The following is a 21,573-nucleotide window of genomic DNA, read 5'->3' as shown; positions in this document are numbered from 1 at the left end:
GAGCAAAAGTTGTTATTAGAATCAAGCAAAGTTTTTTTGTCAGTCAAGTTTTACATGTCTGGTTTGCTTGATTGTGTTGTCTGATCTTTTAGGTGAGAGTAGTCCTGAAAGGAATTGTTATCAGTTGTGGTGACTGACATTTGACAACCTTGGTGGAAGTCATCATCTTTTGCCTTTGATGATTGATTCTGCTAAGGTTGTTGAAACATCAGACCATTCTACTGACAACAATTTGTTTTTCAGTCCTACACTTTTTCACCCTGAAGATTAGACTTCACAGTCAAATATTACCCTTGGATTTAAACCATTGAAAGTAGATGTGGTCTGTGAAAACCAGTTGTTCACTTGACTCTGATAGTGACTTTCTCTCTGGTTGTAAAACATAGGTCACTGTCAGCAGTTACAATATTTTTTAGGACTACCCTCTATACTGAGATGATCAGACTTCGTGATTAGCTAATACTTTGTTTCTATCAACTGAGAATAATCAGTGACCAAAGCTAATGATTTAGGTGTTAACCTTTCAACATAGCAATGAGCAGTTACTGCTGAGGGGAAGCCATTAACCCTGTAACTCTTAAGATCTGATTGTTAATTCTCCCCTCTAGCTGCCATTCATTCTCTTGTAAATTGGTTGTGAGATGCTGGTGCAAGATCAAGATAAAAAGTATTGATAATTTTGAGTCTCTTAGCCTTTTAACTCCCAAAAGTGATAAACTTGTAACTTCTCCCTATTATATCCATACATGTACATTTTCCATCAAACAGGTAATGAGAATACTCAAACTGATCAAGTAGAAGTTTTTATGTTGACCTACAACTGAACCCCAAAATTCTCGTAACCAATTTTCAAGTAAATTTTTGGCAACCAGAGAGGAGAATTAACAACCATCATGGTATTTTTCAGACTAAATGTGGGGCAGGTCATGTCTTTAGCAAAGAAACTATACTCTCTGTCTTGATCTTAGCCTTTACATGGGGAAGGGACATATAGACACCGGCCAATGGATACCATGTAACATGCCATGGAAGTTTAGGAGAAACTGTTTGGTGTAGAAATTTTGTGGGTATCAATGTACTTTTGACTTAGTAGATTGCCCTTGATGCAAAAATTAAAAAAGGTTTTAATGGAAAAGATCCTGCTAAATGAAAATCTATGAAAAATTTCTACCTTCCGTCTGTTAAAAATCTCTGTATGTAAGTCGTGTATCAGTTTTTTTAAATATCTACATATGATAATCATGAATGATCTAACATCCAACAAGTCCTGAATTTTTTTAATGTAAGTTGTTGATTTTCTTTCCTTGTCAGACTTATCAATGTTCTGCCTATTTAACAGAAAATTGCAAAAATTAGTTCCCAGCCAAAATCTCAGTCAATTAAAACTAGAAAATCATATGTTTTCACAAAACAGAAAAAAATGCCAATTTGCAAATTATACATGTGATCCCCATGAAAATTGTTCATGCCATACTGTAATATTTTGTTTGACTTTAAAACCTTTGCTATTTTGTACCAGAGGAGGAATCACATGCACTCTCAGCCTTAGCTTTGTATGAGGCCATGAAAGTCTTCACCCATGGACATCTTTGTCATTGATAATGCTTCAAGAGTGAAAGTGCAAAAAGAAAATGGCATGTATAGGTTCATCATGTAAAAAGGCTAGGAAACACTTCACATTACTCAACTAAAGAGTTGTTTCAAATTTTATCAAATCAGAAAAGCATTGTTGACCTCTACCATATTGTATTATTGTATTGATTGGTACTTTTGGATTAATTTGTTCTTTACCTCATTTACTTGCATATAAATCGAACTTGTGTATAAGTCAATCCCCATTTTCAAGGTCAAAAATCAGATTTTTCATCATTTCTAGTAAAAGGAGTCAAATTTAGAACAATAGTAATTTCCCAAAAAGTTAATCTCTTATTTCTGAGAATGTATTGAAAACACGGGGAATAAAAAAATTTTAAAAAAACTGCAGGATAAACTGTAACCAAGTGCTACCAAATTTATTACCACTTGTGTATATATCACCACAATTTAAGCATACACAAGCACTTCAATTTACTAAAGAAGTATTTCACCATATTTTGCAAATTGCATTGAAAATGAAATCCTCTTGCATTTAACTAACCTTCATCTTAATGTTGAATTTGAAAGGAGTTCTAGTAGACCGATGACTGCGCGAGAGCACAGCATTCATTAGGTCACTAAGCTACTGAAATTGTTTGACCAAATTAAACAGTTCAGTGCCATAAACAGCATCAAAGCTGTAAGAAAAAATGTTTGCTCTGCAGACCAGAAGACAATAGAAATCAGCTCCAGTAGCTTTGTGTTTAACCCTTTTAAAAGGTATTATTTCAAACTTTTTTGTTGACGAAAAATGTGCTGAAAATTGATGAAACTCAAACCCAATTAGAACTGGTTTTGTAAACTCAGTTTTCCTGACAAATGACACAATTCTTATTCTAATTTCTTGGATTGCTTGAGTCAGGTCTTTGTGTATGGCTTGTCTATAAGTCGAGGGTGATTTTTTGGGCTGATTTTTTGGTCATAAAAGGTCGACTTATTCAGGAGTAAATACAGCTAATCATAAACCATTATTTTGGGCTTGTAGATGTGAGGTATGAAATTCCACTTTTGAAACTTTTAGTTGTGTGTATGGCCTGAAATAGATTGTCTTTCTGCTAAATCAACTTGGAAAGCTAAACAACGAGTGTAAATCTTTGTTATTTTGGAGTGAAGAATTTCACAATCCTTGACCAATCCTCCAAATTTAGGAAACCTTCCATTCAAATGATTCAGTATAACATTTTCAGATGTGAAATATTAGTTTCTAGATCTTTTGATCATTATTTGTTTCTATTACTCAAATAACATCTTATGAATTGATAGAATAATATATGCAGCATCTCAAATTTTTTTAACCCTTTAAGGTATCACAGAAGGAAAAAAATCATTTTTTTCAATTTCCTGAGAATTTGATACCTTATTAAAAAAAATAAAAAGATCTATCAACTTCTTAAAATTTGATTTTGTTATCTTTTAGCTTAAGGAGATATAAAGCAAAGAGTAATTTGAGAATAGAACGGAAGGCACAAGATTAATGTCACTTTTTGTCAACTTCTTTTTGTCATCTAATTAATGATTTCAAAACCACTGTTGATTTTCAAAGCACACTGTACGGTTTCTTTCAGTTCTGAAATTGCTCATTTGTTATAAAGTCTACTGAAATTAGTTCTTTCCAAAAGCTAGAGAGAGTGTTTTTATAATTCAGTTGTTGTTTTCAAGCTGTCATCATGTCCAAAAGCAACAAGTCCCTTTCACTGTTCCTAAAATGTCTTCACAGTTTGCATTGGAGCAGAAATATTGCTCACTGATAGTGATAGCAGTTCCTACTAGACTTTGCGATTCAGTGGTCAGATTCTATTTCTATCAAAGTTGCTGTAAGCACTAGTTCATTAAAAATATCACCAACAGTCCATCATCATTTCTGTAGTATTACCCTTTGAGCAGTGATAGTTGAAAAGCTGAGTTTTGTTTCTAGTGTAGCTCTCCTTCCCCTGCTTAACCTCTTTCCTCCTCTTTTTGCTGGTTGAAGCACCTTCCATATCAGCAAAAATAGCTACATATTCATGTATATTACACTTCACCTTCTCATCCTAACTCCTCAAAAATCATATCAGCTCTTTGCTCCCTAGCGCACTTCAGTGCTGACAGCCAGATCAGTGTCAAATGGCTTGCTCCAATTTGATTGGTTAACAGCCTTCACACGCATGAAGTGGAAACGCACTTATGTAAACAAAAACTGTGGCCCTCCAAAAAAATTTAAGTCGCGTTTTCTGGTAAAGTGTTTTGTCTTGAGTTCTGATATTTGGAGAGTTTATTCTTGGTGCAGCATTCTCTCAATTTTCACAAAATTTGGTGGTAATTTTGGAAATGTAATGAACCCCAAAAGGGTGTTCCAGATTTTAATTTTTTCCTTAATTCTCAAGAGATGGCATCTACATCAAAAACTTTGCTAAAAAGTGCTACTTTGAAGTTAAAAAAAATGATTAAAAATAACAAGGTGTTAAAATACAAATTCCAGACAATCTTTTTAGTTTAGTGAATGCAGATCACATTCCAATGTAAAAGAAATGTATTGATAAAAATGTGTGGTCAAATAAACTGATCTTGTAAATTGTCTCAGCGTGAAAAAAGTAAGCTCCCATTCAGTTCAATGGTAAAAATTATTAAATTAAATTACATAGTCAAAATCAGTGTTTATTAAGATTTAAGAAAATGTACTTTCATTGGGATAGAAAGCGAAATTTTCATGCTGTCTCAGTGTGAATGAAAACGCTGATTTTCCTTCTGTGATATCTTAATTCCCAAGATCTGATTTTTCATTATTCTTATTACCTGTTTGCTGGACAATGCATGGATGTTTTATAGGTAGAAATTACATGTTATCACTTATGGGAGAGGGAGAGAATGCCTCAAAGACTAATGCCTTTCTGTGTAAATCATAATAATCCAAAAGATCTCCTAGAGATGGAAAGAAGAGGACTGATGCTCCAATATTACTGTCCAAGTTGCTTAGCAAGAATCAAAATATATTCGAATGTTTAGACCATTCAAAATATTCTTTGAAGGTTGTTAGGAATCTCAAAACAAAGTCATTGTTATTATTTTAACAAATAGACTACTAGTCATTTCCAAGATCCAACTTGAAATCCAAAGTTTAAACTGCTTCATTAATACATTTCATGTAAATTGTTTAAAAGATTCTGTTGTCATTTCAACTAGCATGTCTTATTTTTGTTGCATTAATTGATATTGCAACAGGAATTTTTTAGGTTAATTACCTTTCAGAATTAAATGGAGGACTTGAAATACTTGGAGAGCTTAATAGAGGAATTGTTTTATAATCAATATTATCTCAACAATATGAAGTATTTATCAAAATGATTTAGGGATCAATCTACTCAATTGATGTAACATGCCATTAGAAAAAGGTCTTCTACTAGTGTTGAAATGGATTACAGAGTGCCTCTAGCAGTATAAATTTTTTCCTTTTGAAATTTCTTCCTTGAGATTACCTTCAAGGACATGTATTCTGATATTGTATGGTGTAACAGTTGCAGTAAACTCTTTAAAGAATAGAAATATTTATGGAAATTTCTACATTCAATACCATTAATTGTTTGAAGTTACCAGTTGAATTTATGACAAAACTAGATTAATACTCGTTTTAAAGTCTATTGTGTACAAGTATGTTTACTTAAATTAAGCATGACATCTGCATCATTGGCTTAAGGCAAAAAGAAAATCTGATTTTGCTCACACTTCCATTAATACATTATAAATGTATACAAAATAAAATGAGCAATTTACTACATAATTTGGTATTATCGACTGAGTTGAAAAACAGTATGTGGATCACCATAAAAAATTTCCTTAAGTTGAAACTTTGAGAATTAGACCTCCATCAGAGTGAAAGCATCAGCTTTAGAAACTCTTTATTTTAGCCAATTTACATTTTCAATTCATTTCATTGATAAAACCAAGTAATTTTCTAATACCCCAGCCCACATAGCACCGCAAAACCTTAATAAACTTATCCCTTTATCTAGTTTACTTTACTTTACCTACAGCTGAAGACATTCACCTAAAGTTTGATTTTTCTCACAGCTATAATAAGCAATCTCTTTACCACATATGTGATATACTGGTAGTGTATTTTTAAGGTCAAATATATCAAAAGTGTGTACCTTTTGAAGTAGGTTAGATGCAATTCCCTACTTTTTCTAAGACTTTATCTGAATGTTCTGATATTGTTTCCAATATTATGGGACTTGAAATTAATTTTTTTAATTGGTTTGGTAGAAAATGCAGTTGTATGGTTACAGAAACAGCAGATTATAATAAATAGTTCTCAGTATTTAATTTGGTAATGTAAGTCCAACCCTGAAAAGCCTCAATTGTGATAAGGAACATTCTAATCCCAGGAGAGTATTCAATTTATAAAACATGCGTGATGAAAGATTGTTTTTTTCCGGTTCTCAACTCCATTCTTTGTTTGATGACAAATTATGCTTACATGTTTTTAAAAAGCCAGTCAAATGTTTGAGAGCCTCCTATATGGAATATCATAAGTTAAGCTTCCCCTTGACCATTTACACCCCAACATCAGTTTGCAAATTCTCTGTACTGTTTTCTACACATTTCCTAAGGTGCCAGTTAGAAGAATTGGTTTAACAGTCAAGAGCTTCAGTCTTTAGTTGGTGATCATTAATGTTTGATTCAGGGGAGAGATTCTAAGGGGAAATTAAATGTGAGTCATTCTTAAGGGTAAGTGTTAACTTTACTTAGACATGGACAGTCTCTAAATATGAAATGATTCTTATCAAATCAAAATATATAAATCGGTGTTAAAAGGTGAAAAGGCTGGCCCTAACTTATTGTGAGTAGCTTTATTCGGCCTCGTGCCAAATAAGCTTTAGTTTACGAAAAGAGATTATCCTTGATGAGGCCCTGAAGGTTCAATATTTCAAACTGTATTTCATTTTCTGACTAGGAAATCAGCTGTATATGAGGCTATAATAATTTATTCTCATCATCATCATTATTGTTAATTAAAAAGTGTGTGGCTGAAAATTACAGCTAATGGTCAATAAATACCATAAAAGTTAATAGTTAAGTGAGAAAGAATTCCTATTTTATGATTGACAGGGAAAACTGTAGAGAGCTAACACAATTTTTGTGTTGCCATTAGAAGGATGATCACCAAAGCAATAACTAACATGCTCCTTTAAAAATATTTAGAAAATTCAACTACAGTATTATTTTTTGTTCTGCTGTGACTTCCTTTAGGCAATTAAATCATCAGGGCCGGGTTGTTCAAAGCTGGGTTAAGATAACCCGGGGTTAGTATAAAATTTGATTTAAGATCTGAAAGCTTGAAAAAAAAAATTCAGCTTAAATCTTTTTGTCTTCAATTTGTTGATTGAATGCTCTAAAAATAAATGAAGAAAATTACCCTCAAACAGCTTTTGAACAAAGAAATATAGAAACCTAGATTAAAATTTAACCTTGGGTTAGCGCTAATCGGCCTTCGAACAACTGGGCCCAGGAATATAATAATTTTATTACTTTGTAATTAAATTTTGTTTTTAATGAGATATTTTTTTCCTGTAATTTTTCTTCCTGAATTAGAAAAGGAATCAAATAACTTCTGAATGTTTAAACTTAACATTTTACACATATGAAAATTCTTAAAGAATACTTCAAAGTATGAATAGTCCAAGGGAAAAGTTTCATGAATATTACTAAATATATATATATACATTTCAAATTTTAAATTCATAACTTGTGTAGGATCATTAGTAAATTGATATGTGTCTTTAACCATATCAAAATCTTTCCAGTGGGTGGGGAGGAAGTTGGATAGTGGGTCACAATTGGAAAAAAATTTTCATCTAAAAAAACGTCATTAAACACATTAGGCAACAGGAAATGATCAATGGCTTTGGTAACAACATGAAACAAGGAAATATTTTTCCGTTTTGGAACAACGCCGTTGATTTGTCAGTTCCGGTTTTTTGTAGAATTTGTCATTTTAGACACGTTTTCTGGGCTTAGTTTTTCCAATTTAACAAAATACTTCTCAACTATTACTTTGTAAATTAAAAAATTCCTGGTGAACCGCATGTGTCAAGCGTGTTTGTAACTGTCAGTTCGATCTATGACGTTTGCGTAGTCACGTGTCCTGCCAAACTTTAAACCTCATTTGTTATGTGTGGCGATGTCAATTCAACTTCATCTACGATGCCCGTAACTGAAGTACAGGTATTTTTGATTTGTTTTCCCTTTTCGCGTCTAAAATTTTCCATCGATGTAGTATTTTATTTTTCAAAGGCTTGACGAATATTTTCCTGTTCAAACCGATGCGTCAACAGGCAATTTAGACGTGTTCAATACATTTCATTTTGTAGCATACCATGACAGAATTACTGCCTAACTGACTTTAAATTATTGATTTTTATTTTCAGTGGATCGGGGCCAGTTGTGGACGGCACAGCACTTACACCTTCTACAGAGGTTTCAGATTAATTGTCGATGGCGTGGCAAAAAATTTCTGTCTCGGAGAGTTTTATTTTGTGAGGAATTCCACAGACCAACCGATATGCATAGCTGAACTACAATTAGTTTGGTACGACGCGAGTACTGACAGCCAGCTTGCTTCCGCGAGGCTTTATTTTAGACCCGAAGATACTCCCGCAGGACGCCTTGCAAACCACGGACAGGTCAGTTATTTATAAATTTACTTACCAGGGATTTTATTTCATTTTATTGCTTTGATTTGCCGTTTTGGAGCCCGTAAAATGGCCAAGGTTAACAAATCTAAAAACACTAAAAATTTGTTTGTTGAAGTTATAATGCTTCATTGATTTTGTGAAGACGTTGTTAGAAATTTTGCGCTGGATCGTCGATTTCAAATTATCTTTTTTTTACCGTAGAAATCAGAAAAAATCAAATTATCTTTAATCTTTCTTCACTTTAAAACTTAAAACATGAGCCGAGGAGAAAGAAATTGTGGCGTATTAAAACGGAATATTTAAGCTCAGTGGAACACGCTTTTGTATCTGTCTACCACTTGTATGTCCTATATTTAGATGAATATTTATTAGAACTGAGAAAAAATAATGTGCCTAAAATATTTTGTTTTTTTAGTAGTGATCTTAAGTTCATCCAGTCGTAAGTGTAACACTTCTTGGCAAACTGATCGAGAAACTGTGATTTGGTCTTTTGTTTCTATAGCGCGCCGCGAGGAAGTGAAAGAATTCCCATGTGCTGAACTTCATTAAATTTCATTTCTTAATTTTGATAACGTCCGAACTGATTTTATAGTCTCTTAATTGCCTGGATAAACTGTTTAGAAACTCAATAGTCAAGAGATTCAAATTGACAGTTTATTGGTAAGTTCAGGACTCATCGAAGTATTTTATCAGCAACAGCTCGGTGGTTCCATGTAATGAAGTTTTTACAACACCACGCAATTTATATTCATGAGGTCATATCAGTAAACAACGTTTTATTCATAGTGCGTTCCGTGCAATGTTTACAATTATTTCCAATTTTTTACTCGATTAGGGTGCAAATTTAATTTAAAATTTGCGATCATTAAATTGAGAAATGAAAAGTTTATATGAGTTCGATTATTTAAGCTATAAAAACAGCTAGCGGTGTTTGATGATAACAAAAGAAATTGATTTGCATTTTTAGCACCGCAAGTAAAATTCACTCGCGATGTTTCCGGTCGAGAGATTGTATTTCAGTTTGCGAAGTAATTTTTATTCTGGGCTATAGTTTTGTTTTCACTATTATCAATTTTACGAATAAAACGCATACATAACAATACCTGTTTTTCGGCGCTATTTTAAGCAGAAATTGACATTGTATGTGATGAAAAATTACACCTCTGTGCCTTCGACAGATGTGTATTAAGTCAAAACAATAGGAAATATTTGAATAAAAATAATAACCTGCTTGCAGCTTTAGAAATCTAAGTAAGTGAATTTTTCTCCCCTACCCGAAAACTCGTTTTAGATCGATTTCTCGACAAAAAATATTCGCTTTGTTTTTGGACGTGATTCGGCAGATTTGTACTATTTTAAGAGCCATTTTGAACAGAAATCGATGCGTGTAAACAAATTACCACATGGTCTTGATATTAATTGGAATAAGGAACCACGGATTGTTTTCATGAAATATTGTTTGATGGTGCTCGTTTTGACGTTGAAATTGCTAAATGATAGATATAGTGATGATGATACGTACGGACTGATTTAAGTTTAGTTGAAAATACGGCTCGCATTCTGTTGTAAATTCACTGGTTACTTAATACGTGTTGTATTACATTATCTTTTTATGTAGGATTAAATGGGAGATCAAGTCAATTTTTACCATTGTTTTAATTTTGCATCCACTTTAGACGTCTAAGGACATATTTTAGGCAGAAGATTTTGATAGATCGCGAAATTTTGTTTCTTAAATGTGCTTCACACTATATTCTGGTTTGATAATTAATCGCTCCGTGATTCCGCTTGTCAATTTCATTGTCGAAATATCTCGAATCTATCATTGAATTTTAGTTGTGATTTTTGTACGGGATGCAATGTCTCTTTCCTTGTATTTCATGTGATTAATACCAATTAAATATCTAAATTGTCAAGTTTGATTTTTTTGGAATTGTTTTCTTTGGAAAAGGTTCAACACTCATCCGAGCTCGGTTATATGTTAATTTCACTGTGCAAATAAATTACTCTGGCTCTGGTTGGAAGAATTTGAAGTTCCAAGTTCTAAATTTAGGGATGAAACAAGTTCCTGTATCACTATAAACATGTATAAAATCAAGTGATTCAATGTTATTTAATATCTCTTAGTACTGAAGAATAAAGTCAAGTCAAATCTCTTGTGAGAGCTGAAAGGATTATGAAACATAATCAAGGGTAATTCTGCTATTTCTTGCCAAACCCAATTATAGAATTCTTTCATTTTGATTGTTTTTATTCCTCAAACTTGTTCAATAAATGTACCAAGTCTCGACCTTCAGAATAAGTGAACACTATTTGGAAAATGTCACAATTTGTTATCTGTTTTGTTTTGTTTGACTGTTATTTGATACAATTAAACAAAAATTTTATTAATTTCAGCGACAGTGCTACATTTACTGTTTAATTCATTTCGGTAAAAGAGTTGTTCCGTAAAATACTATTTAACATTAACAGCTAAATGTTAGTTGATTATTCTGAGTACTTGAAAGAGTATTGCAAGTGACCACTCTTATGCACTTCAATACACTATTGCCAAGACCAAGTTTGGCTTTAAGCACATGTTCATATCAAAAGGCCTTGAATTAATTAGCATTCTGTACTTTTTGATGTTTATCAATTCAAAATTTTCCTTCTTGCTGAGTTTGATCTGCCTGTTCCCATGTTTTATTCAGTGAATGTTTAATTATAAAACAGGGAAATTTTAGATCACATCTATTTTTATCTAGCAGTATGCAAAATGAACAGACTCCATAACAGAACATTGTTCCCTAGCAAGAACTACATTGTTGATACACATGTGCAGAGTAAGGTTGGATAGACTGTCAGATTTTTAGGCTTCAATTAATAAAATTATTTGAATTGTTATTACATGCGAGTCTCGCAAGATAGGAGAGAACAATTAGCCCTTTACCCTAACACTTAGCACAGCCATGGGTTTTTAGATGCTTTTTCAATTTTATCGTATATGGTTACAAGAGAATGTTTGCCATGTTGTATTATTTGAATCAATGTTTTCAACAAAACATAACAAGGAAGTCATACTGCTTTTCCTTTTATTTATCATATTTTTTTTTCATTTTCAAGGGAGTGATAAGTGTATAATTTGGATTGATGATTAAGAGGTTGTTGTTGATACAGTTGTTAGCTAAATCTTGGATTATTTTGATCATCTTACCAAGTTTACAATGAAATTTGGAATATCTGAGAAATTTAACTTCTCAAAATTGTGTGAATAGATCTTTGCATCAGGTTCTGTATCACTTCAGGGTACTCAGTCTCATGTAATTTTTGTTACGTTTAAACTTCTGTGGATTTTGCAGATTTTCCAATATCCACAAAACTATAACCCTGCAGAAAAAGAAAAACGTATTTTAGCACTCCAAATTCATGTATTTCAGTTAAATGAAACATGCATCAAGCAAATCAAGTGTCAACTGGTCTGCCAACTCACTTGAAATAACAGTGAATGTACAAATCATCCACTGCAGTAAACTACCATGTGGATAACTCATCTCAGTAGAATATATATAGAATATTTTTTTATTTATTTTTTTTAAGTTCTTCTCCTTGTTGATGCGCAGCTGCTTCAGCAGAAATATTATTAAATTATTTCCAAGCAGAAATTTTAATCATCTTGACAAGTAAAAATGTGTTCTTTCAAACACACAACAAAATGGTATTTCTGTAATTGAAACTCCTTCAAATTTTTCATTCTAGCAGGCAAGAATGTAAGGAATCTAAGTGCATACAATAAATGAACTTTTTACAATTAAAAATCAGTGAAGTTGCTTGCCATTGATGTGTTTTTGTATATTAGTAACAGTGGGGTCTGATATGTGCTTTATTAGGCATTTTTTTAAGTTTCAAGTTTCAAGTTGTGCATTCAAGGAATAATTGGGTGCCTGGAAATCAGACGTGAGATCGGACATGAACATCCAGTGTTATAGAACTGAAATGATTATCAACTGTGCAAGGCCCAGAATTTGCCCTCACTTTAATTGGCCACCAACTGAGGTTTTTTCCCCCAAAAGAATGCTGCATGGGCCTTTCTGTTAAAATATCACTTGTAGTTGAATTTACACAAACAAGAGTCACATTTAGACCTTCCTTGCTGAACCTTGGCATTACTCCAAAATGATGTGATAATCTTAATTACTAAGGGATATATGGTCATTTTCAGGTTTTATTATCATTTATTAATTTTTGTGCTTTGATCTTGTATCTGATTGGTGATAATAGTATTGTTTTTCTGTTCTTTTTAAGACTATACGTCGAGTACTTTTTATCCCACCTAAAATTTAATTCTAATTTTAGGGTATTAAAGATGAAAGGCATTTTGTCTAGACAGATATAATATTTGTAAGATGACCTTGTAAAATTTTTAGACATATTTTGATATAATCCAACTTGTATCTTAAATAAGTGTAGATAGAAATGTGGGAGCAGTCTTAAGTGCAATATCATCTAACCTTGCTGGTAAATTCTGTTCATGTGTCTTTTTGGCAGCACTCACCTTCATTGCTCTCTCAAACTAAATGCATCACATCATCAGTCTTTCAAATGTATTTTTAACTTCAAAACTCAAGCTTTCAGCTGCTTTAACTGCTCTCTTTGGTGAATGAAATGACGAGAGATCAGAATTTGTAAATACGTCATGTGTAAATAAACACAAAACAATTAATATTTTATTGATAAAATTGATTCATACATTTTATTTTACATGTGTTCAAAATGACTGTATTTATTTGTTTATATTTATTAGGATGAGTTACTATATGCTGACCAGAAGGTTGTCATTAAATGCCACGACATGGCTGTATGGCAGAATTCAGGACTCCAATGGAATTGTGGCATGTTACCCTTGTGTGAAAGTGATTTTGTATGTGTCAATGACAAATACTATTTGAACAGCAACAATGTTGCTAAGGAGAAAGAAACTTTAAAAACTGCCCGGGAGGCATGGATGAAAAGGGATCATCCTCGCAGCCTCCACATACTTACATTTCCGGCTTATTGTCGCTACAGGGCTCTTAAAAGGAGGCTCTTATCGGGCATGTTTTTGACAAGAGCCCAGTTGACTGCACTGGGTGGAGTTATTGCGGAACACAAAAGTATACGGGTGCTCTTCTGTAGAGATAGTTTTCATCATCCCAGCTTGGACAAGTTTGAATTATCTGGTGATAACAAAGGTATGAATAATGTTGCATGTTAAGGGTTTTTTCCTTTTTTAAGAATTGTAGAAGGCAATAATTGCAAGCTAACAGGATACATAACAGCTCCATGTTTGAAGAAAAGCAAAGCTCAGGCCATCCAAATTTAGCCAGAGAATTCAGAGTAGGATCTGGAGAATTATTCAATCTTTTATGCTTAATCCTTTGCACCCAGACATTAGCATTTTAGACATTAGCATTGTCCTTTATTTTCATGATCTAAATGAATGGTTCACCAGTATAAGAAGAAATAAGAAGCTGGTCTCTCTTATGGTTTTTCAGGTTTGGAATAATCTTGATTTTTCCAAAATTGTGGTCAGATGTGATTGTTTTTTTTTCCTACATATAAACAACCAACTGAACTATTTCTTGATATACAAGGCTGATGCTGAAGCTCTTGTCGCAGAAAAGATTGATACTTGTATATTATTTTCCTGAAGCTAAGTGATCACAAGGTGAACAAATGTGTAGCACAATTGTGCTACTGAATCTATGCTCCAACCTAGTTCAGTGAATGTGGACATTTTTCAACACTGTCAATTCCAATTCAACATAGAAACAGAGGACAAGAAGAGCTACCTTGTGGAATGTCCACTGCTAAATCCCTTTTTTTCCACTTTTATTTATATCCCCTTTTTCTTTCTGTTTACCAGCACCAGTTCTGAAAGGTAGGCCAAGGAAGAAAAAGAAGCTTACTGCGCAAAACAATGTGCTCAAGAAGAAACGGTTTGTGGCAGACATTCAAAATCACCTTGGAAATTCACCAGCAGCAAAACGATGCAAAGTATCAGAGGAAGAAGAGAGTGCAGGTTCTGATATGTCAGAAGGTGTGCAAGACAAGATAAAGGCACCTCCTGCAATGGGAAGGAAAACTAAGACCAATGGGCCACCGCCCTTAATAAAGCCACGAATACAAGTCAATAACGCAGAAAAGGCAGAAACAGCAGAGATTCCCAAAATTGCTGTTCAAGATGTGCCATTGGCAAAAGGAGAACATACAAAGATCCCACCTCCTCTTATTCCCTCTAGCAAGATAAAGGCAGATGTGCTGTGTCTCTCACAACCACTGCAGTCTAGTCAAAAGGAAATCAGTACAAATATTTCAGAGTGTTCAAGGACCACACCTATTCAAAAGCAAGTTTTCTCTTCGAACGCAAAGCTAAGGGATGTTGAAAACAGTATGACCAATAAAAAGACTGTTTCACTGATGAAACCACACTTGACTGATAGAGTTAGAACAAATGTTACAGTTATACCTGCTTCAAGTTCAAGCTCTATGTCAGAGAGTAGAACAAGCAGAGTACCAAATTCCCTCACAGAAAACAAGAAAACTTCAAATGGGACAGCTGTCACATACACCCATAATGTTGACAATTCGAGAACACAGCCAGCTGTCCAGGCCAATGTACATCCACCTACTGTCTTGAGCACCCGACCAGTAACTACAACACAAGGCACCGTCAGCACACAGCTAGCAGCATCTACCTGCAATGTTATGCGCAACCAACCTGTGGCATGTTTGCAGCAGCCCATAAGCAGTGTGCAGTCAGTTCCAGCAAAATCTTTTCAAAATGCCACACCAATTTCAGGACCCATTTCATCTTCAGTGAACATCAATGATGTTACAAAGCCAAGGTTCAGTAAGGAAAATGAAGAAAAGCATTTCAGACCACCCTCTGTTTCAGAGGAGAAGAAAGAGAATGAGATGAAACAAATGGAGGAATCTATTTTGTGGAAAAAGAAGAAAAAAAGACTGAGGATGCCTGGAAATGTCAAGGATGAGGTACTGCAAGTGGCACACTGTGACAAAAAATAGTTGCTTTTGAAGAGAATAAAACTTTGAAATGAACATTTGCCAGGATGGGGATATTGATGGGTTAGGGTAGGATAACAGGGAGTTGTGCAGTTGTAATTAATTTTTTTCAAGATTTAAGTCAATTGATAGCACATTGCAACAAAAATAGTTGCTTTTGAAGACAATAAAACTTCGAAATGAACATTTGCTAGGGTGGGGATATTGATAGGTTAAGGGCCAGATAACAATAATGATGATAGTAATCATAATGATGATATTAATGGCAGTGAACACAAATCCTTTGAATTTCTTGTGAAAAATGCCTGCTTCTGTTATAAATAAACAGGTGTATGATGACGATGATGAGAAGTTCTTCATGCAAACCTTACGTGACTTCATGAGAAAGAATAACCAGCCACTTGGCAAGTTGCCTGCTTTGGGCTTTAAGAAAGGTATGACTCTTGTGTTTTTAATACTTAACTGTTTATTAAGTACACCTATTTTTGTTACCACCAGGTCATGGATTGGATGAAGCTAACATCAAATTTACATGTACTTCAGTCTATAAATACAAAATTGCATCCATAAATACAGTACATACATACATCCGTAGATACATACACTGTGCTTATGTACATGAACATGTAATTACTTTTGATACAAATTTGCAACTTTTCATGCTCCCAAAGGTAGCTTGTACACCATCTTTTCTGTTAGTTAAACAAGAATTCGTAGTTTTAAGGATGTGGGTGTTAAAAATATACATGCATCCCTGTGCAAATCCTGATGCAGAATACTTTAAATTTTTGAGGTTTGGAAATGAATTGTGCAAAAGAATTTTGCATGACAGCGGAAATTGTAAAATGGTTAGGGAGAAAAATTTTCAAACCTTTTTTTGCTCTTTTAATTATTTTAATAATCAGTTGATGGTTGTCTTATTCCCTCAGTTAATCTGTGGACAATGTACAATACAGTGCAGAAATTTGGAGGCTATGATGCAGTAAGTATCAAACTATTTAAACTCAGTAGTTTGTTGCTTTACATTTAGTATTGTAAGTGTTGCATTCCCTTTATGAAACAAAGGTAAGGTAAAAGTTGAAAAGTATGTTAATTGGTTTGGAAATTGATTTTTATGAAAAAAATGTTTCCAGTAAAGTAGGGAAAAGTCTCACAGAATATGCAGGTATCTGAATTGGACACAGGTCCTGTTTCCTGGTCATTGCACATGTTTGCGTGCTAATAGAAGTGCAGGTGTCTGAGGCATTATTTTCAGTCAGGATGGGGAAAAAATCTCCCATAGAAACCAACTCCCATTAAAAAAGCAACTTATTTTGACATTTACATTGTAAATTAGTCCGAGAAATTACTTTTATTTGCCTATGAATCTAACCATTGTAGTTTGTCTTTGAAAGAAACCTCCTAAGCAGTTGTAAATGTTCATCTTGTAGGTGACTGGGAAACGTCTGTGGCGACGTGTTTATGACTCACTTGGTGCAAGTACAACTATAACAAGTGCTGCCACTTATACCAAGAGACATTATGAAAGGTGAGTTTGGCAGTAAGTTTTTCTCACAGTGGCCATTTAGAAATGATTACATCTTTAACAAAATTCTTGGTTGTTTTTCTTTGCCATGTGTCCATTTTCCACATATCAGATGGGTATGCCATCGTAGCTGTCCTTTTGAGAGTTTTTTTACCACTAGATACCTTTCATTGTCCTTTCCTTTAACACTTTAACTCCCAGGAGTGACCAGCATGTAACTTCTCTCTATAATATCCAAACATTATCCAGCAAACAGGTGAGGAGAATACTCAAACTTATCAGGTAGAGGATGTAATTTTGATCTTACACTAAATTCTCGTAACTAATTTACAAGGAAATGTCTGGCAGCTAGAGGGGAGATTTAACAATCAGAACTTGGTAGTTAAAGGGTTAAGATACACATGTATGTTCTAATTTCAATTGAATGTCATCCAGTTACATTTGCAAAGCTTTCCCTGTCTGTAATGTACTGGTATGTTTAACCTGCAGCTGCCATGATGATAAAAATATTTTGGCATGCATTTTCTTGTCTGAAATCTTGCAGAAATTATGTGATATCCCCTTAAATTATTTGCCTTTTCTTTCAGGTTACTCTTGCCATATGAGAAGCATATAAGAAACGATCTCAAGAGACAGATGGATGAGAAAAATCCCCCTTTTGCTGACAGCTGTGGACAAAAAGAGCTTTTAGACAAAACCAAGAAAAAACCAGGTTTAACAGTCTCCAATAGCAAAGCAGTGCAACCAAGCTTTCATGCAGACCAGGCTGTCATAGAGAAGAAGCAGAATCAGGTCATGGAAAGAGATAGAAATACACATGATAATATTGCACCAGTGTCATCACAGCAAGCAATACCTTTAAGAGTGACCTCCACACCTGATGTAAAGAGGAATGTAATGCACATAGCCCATTCTCAAGAAATGAAACCTGTTATAACAACATCAGCCATCACCACAGCCTCCTATATGCAAGAAATTTCACCTGTTTCTGTGAAATCCATCACAGAAGAATCTAAACTGTGGAGGAGCAAGTCAGTTGCAAGCACAGAGCCACTGATCACCTCATCCTCTGACAGAAGAGAAAAAGTTGTTCCAGTGCAACAATTTTCACAAGAGGCAACTGTCACTCAAGACAGGAAACAGCATCGCAGGGAAGAGATTCGTAGCCATGAGGAAACAAGTGCAAGAACCAACTTTGTCTACGCAAAAAACACAGTTGCTGTTAGTACCAATCTGAATCAAGCTATTCCACCACAGAGGGTCTCTAAAGTTGTGAATGATGATATGCGAGTGGTACCACCTTTACAGCAGTTAAATACTGCTAACAAAGGAAGAGAGATTATTGATTTAACATCAGAGGACAGTCCTCCGGGGGTACAGTCTAGGAGTCACACTGTGCCACAGACTCAGAAAGAAATGCAAGAAATATCCAAGGTGCAGAGACCAATAATTGGTGGTGGAGAAAATTCCAGGCTGAAACATTTGCAGCAATCGCAAATAAAACAGGAACACAATGACAGTTCAAAGCACCACTCCACTAAAGAACTAAAACCCAAAGTAGAAGGATCCATAGTTTATGGTGTGCAGCCGTACAGTGGTCAACCATTTAATGGCAACAAGGTTCCATCTCGTGTTCATGAAAGCTCTCCTGGGTTTACAACAAAGAAAGCTTTAGATGAAGTCTGTCCACCTCTAAAACAAGAAACATCCCATTCCAAACAGGAGAAGAAGAGGCATAAACAGGCACGATCGGAAAACTTAGAAGGCTGCTACACACACTCCCCTTCATCAGAGAGTGTTGATGAGCATTTTGCAGAATGGCTACGAAGACAGTCCACTGGGCAACAGCAACATCCTAAATCTAGCACCAGACATCACTACACTCCAGAACTTGGCCAGTTAAGGTATAACTATGTTTCCGAGGACCTCTGTCCCCCAGACTGCTCTTGCTCATTATCAGCAAGCAGGAAAGATGAAATTAGAGCCCCTCCACCGAAGCCAAAGAAGGAGCATTACGAAGAAGAGCTACCATTTCATGGTATGACATTTTACCCAGGAAGATGGAGTCCTTCCTCCATGATGCCAGATCGCCCTGATCTTTACATATCCTCTCCTTCTGCTCATTTGCAAGGACCACCAGACGCACTTTCGAGTCACTTGTGTACAGCATCCAGGATTTTCATTCCCACACCCCCTATGTTTAGTCCTACCTACCACTTGGGTGTGGCACCTGTGGGTGCTCCGGCCTTGATAACGGGCACAGATGATCAGCTACACATTCACCCACATTGTTTGCTGGGATCAACTTATCCTGGTACATCGAACTCAAGGACACCAGAAGGAACCAATTACCCATTATATTCTTTTACTTAAGTGACCATTCTGGTAACAAGGACTTGAGAAAAAACTGTAACAGAAGCCCATGTTTGGATAGGGGAAAAAACCATACTTACTTCACTAGAAGAGCATCTACCATAATTTACACAAATCATTCCTTGTGCTCTGAAGTCCTCAAAAATAGCCACTCCTGCAGAATTTCTCTCTTAAGATGCTAGGATTCAAAATTTACACAGAACTACAAAAGTGAATTTTTTAATGATTTGTTGATAAATATCCACTCGTTTAAAAAGTAATTATTTTGCAAGCAGCATGTGTGGGGCTGTTTCAAGTGTAGATGCTAAGTTTTCATTGATATAAATATGTAGTTAACGATGTTATCTTTCCACCGAGGTGGGAATTTCACGCTTAAGTGTTGACATGGTGTTAAATTACACATTTTGAATACTCTTTTTTAGAATAATCAGCTGGTCTGATTCAATTGTTAACTCAGGAGGTACTCACATTCATTAGCAGCTCTGAAACCCTCTGTTTTCAGTAGTCTCACCTAAGGCTTTAACAGTGTAATTTTTAGGAAGCTTTCATTTCTGCTGGCATTGTAAATATATTTATTTCGGCATTCTGAACTCATCATACATCTTCCAGAAATTACATTATCACGGTAGTTTGAAAAAGACGCAAACTACAGGTCACCTATTAGAACTTCATTGCTGGACCCAGGAAACATTAATCATATAAAACCCTTTCCCTTTCAAGGGCTTGTGTTAAAAGTGTTATATGGTCAATTTTTGATGACATTCTCTCATTTTCATTGTAAATTTTGTGAATATAAGGTTGCTGTTTGTTGCAGTGTGAGATAAAGGCTTTAATTTTCATCGATTAGAAATGAAATTAAATAGCAAGAGATAATTGCTTGTACAATTTATAATTTATTAATTCCACAATGCGATTTTGCTTGATTTTTTTTTGCATTAAAACCTGATTAATTACGATTTTCTTATTGATGTGTTATGGTTTAATTTGTCTTTGGTTCAAAGTTCATTTTCCTTCCGTCAATTTTGTCATCGTACACTATCACAGGGACTACAGAGGAAGCTAAAATTTGAACCAAAAGCGAAATTAAACCACAACATATACGAGCAACTCTTTCTCAAGGGCTGGTTCAGTTGATAACTATTTCTAATGTTACAACTATGTTACATTTTCATGATTGCTACCCTGTAGAATTACCAAACGTTATATTTTAAGTCAGTTTGTGTTGTGTACATTCTAGCAGAGTTTGGACCAACTTTCTACCATTTATGATGGTGAAAATTTGAGTTCACTCAGTATATTGTCATATTGCAAAGGTGTGAAATATTTTTTAGGTGAACACGGCTTTGTAGTATTTTTTTAACGCAAAAGGCTATTTTTGTACATTATGCAAAGCTAAAACACGTGATTTTTGTTTGTTTGTTTTTGCTGGATGTAGTGTATTTATTTTTGCAAAGGTCAAGAAGACTTCACAGATGAAACTTTAACTTTTATAAATAATATTTTGCAAGAGGTTAATGTAAATAAACTCTCTTTGATATACCTGTTTGACTCCATTCACGTGTGGGCCAAATTATGTTTCATGTTACCAAAAAGAGGGGCTTTATCAAGTTCTAAGGCATGTACACGCCACTGCAATGTCATCGAATAGCGGTCACTTAAGGAGCGCCCCATGCAAGACCTGAGGGATAAGAACCTGAGAATGGAGAGACTGAGACACCCAACCACCCAACCACCCACCCCGTCTTAACCTCCTTTTCAGATCTTCTCAATCTTGCACTACAAGTAACGAGTCACTGATGCAATAACTGGGTTAAAATAATAAAACGTTCCTTTTCTCACTCAACAGTTTCTCATGTAGTCCTGGCTGCTTTAAAAGTGTGGAAATCACTGACTGAAAATGAGAGGTACATGATGCAACCGAAAGTATACGTAAACAAGGTCTTGGAATTAGGAACGTGTTATTCAGTTAGTATTTCCGTCAGTTTCAGAGATATTTCAGTTACGCAAAGTGCAACGATAGCGGATTCCAATCCCGAAATATTCCGTACAGCGCTAGAATGGACGAGACGGATTTGTGCCTGAAACTCTTGAGCATTGTGCGCAAGTCACTACCGTAACAGACAAACACAAAACAGAGTGCCCGAGTCACTAACCTTACAGTCCAACACAAAACAGAGTGCGCGAGTCACTAACGTAACAATCGAACACAAGGCAGAGTGCGCGAGTCACTAATCTAACAGTAAGACGCAAAACAGAGTGCACAAGTCATTAACCTAACAGTAAGACGCAAAACAGAGTGCACAAGTCATTAACCTAACAGTCAAGCGC

General features: G+C 34.8%; 1 protein-coding gene across 1 annotated transcript; it reads left to right on the top strand.

Annotated features, from left to right (window-relative positions):
- The first annotated feature begins 7,693 nt into the window (after nt 1–7,693).
- Nucleotides 7,694–20,770, top strand: LOC131799755 (uncharacterized). Its single transcript, XM_059117456.2, has 8 exons — nt 7,694–7,836; nt 8,040–8,294; nt 13,087–13,513; nt 14,188–15,317; nt 15,676–15,781; nt 16,277–16,329; nt 16,778–16,875; nt 17,460–20,770. Exons 1-8 carry the CDS (start codon nt 7,783–7,785, stop codon nt 19,243–19,245), a joined length of 3,909 nt encoding a protein of 1,302 aa, XP_058973439.2. The 5' UTR covers nt 7,694–7,782; the 3' UTR covers nt 19,246–20,770.
- Nucleotides 20,771–21,573: the final 803 nt, after the last annotated feature.

This window comes from Pocillopora verrucosa, chromosome 1 (genome assembly GCF_036669915.1).
Source record: "Pocillopora verrucosa isolate sample1 chromosome 1, ASM3666991v2, whole genome shotgun sequence".
NCBI classification, from domain to species: domain Eukaryota; kingdom Metazoa; phylum Cnidaria; class Anthozoa; order Scleractinia; family Pocilloporidae; genus Pocillopora; species Pocillopora verrucosa.
Note: the sequence above shows the minus strand (reverse complement) of the source record. Positions and strands in the feature narration are given on the sequence as shown.

Bases quoted from the DNA above. Each gene is read 5' to 3' on its own strand.
- LOC131799755 (XM_059117456.2), top strand. From the start codon at position 7,783: ATGTGTGGCGATGTCAATTCAACTTCATCTACGATGCCCGTAACTGAA. The intron at 8,295-13,086 runs GTCAGTTATTTA...TATATTTATTAG, and splicing joins GCCTTGCAAACCACGGACAG to GATGAGTTACTATATGCTGA. The intron at 15,782-16,276 runs GTATGACTCTTG...TTATTCCCTCAG, and splicing joins TGCTTTGGGCTTTAAGAAAG to TTAATCTGTGGACAATGTAC.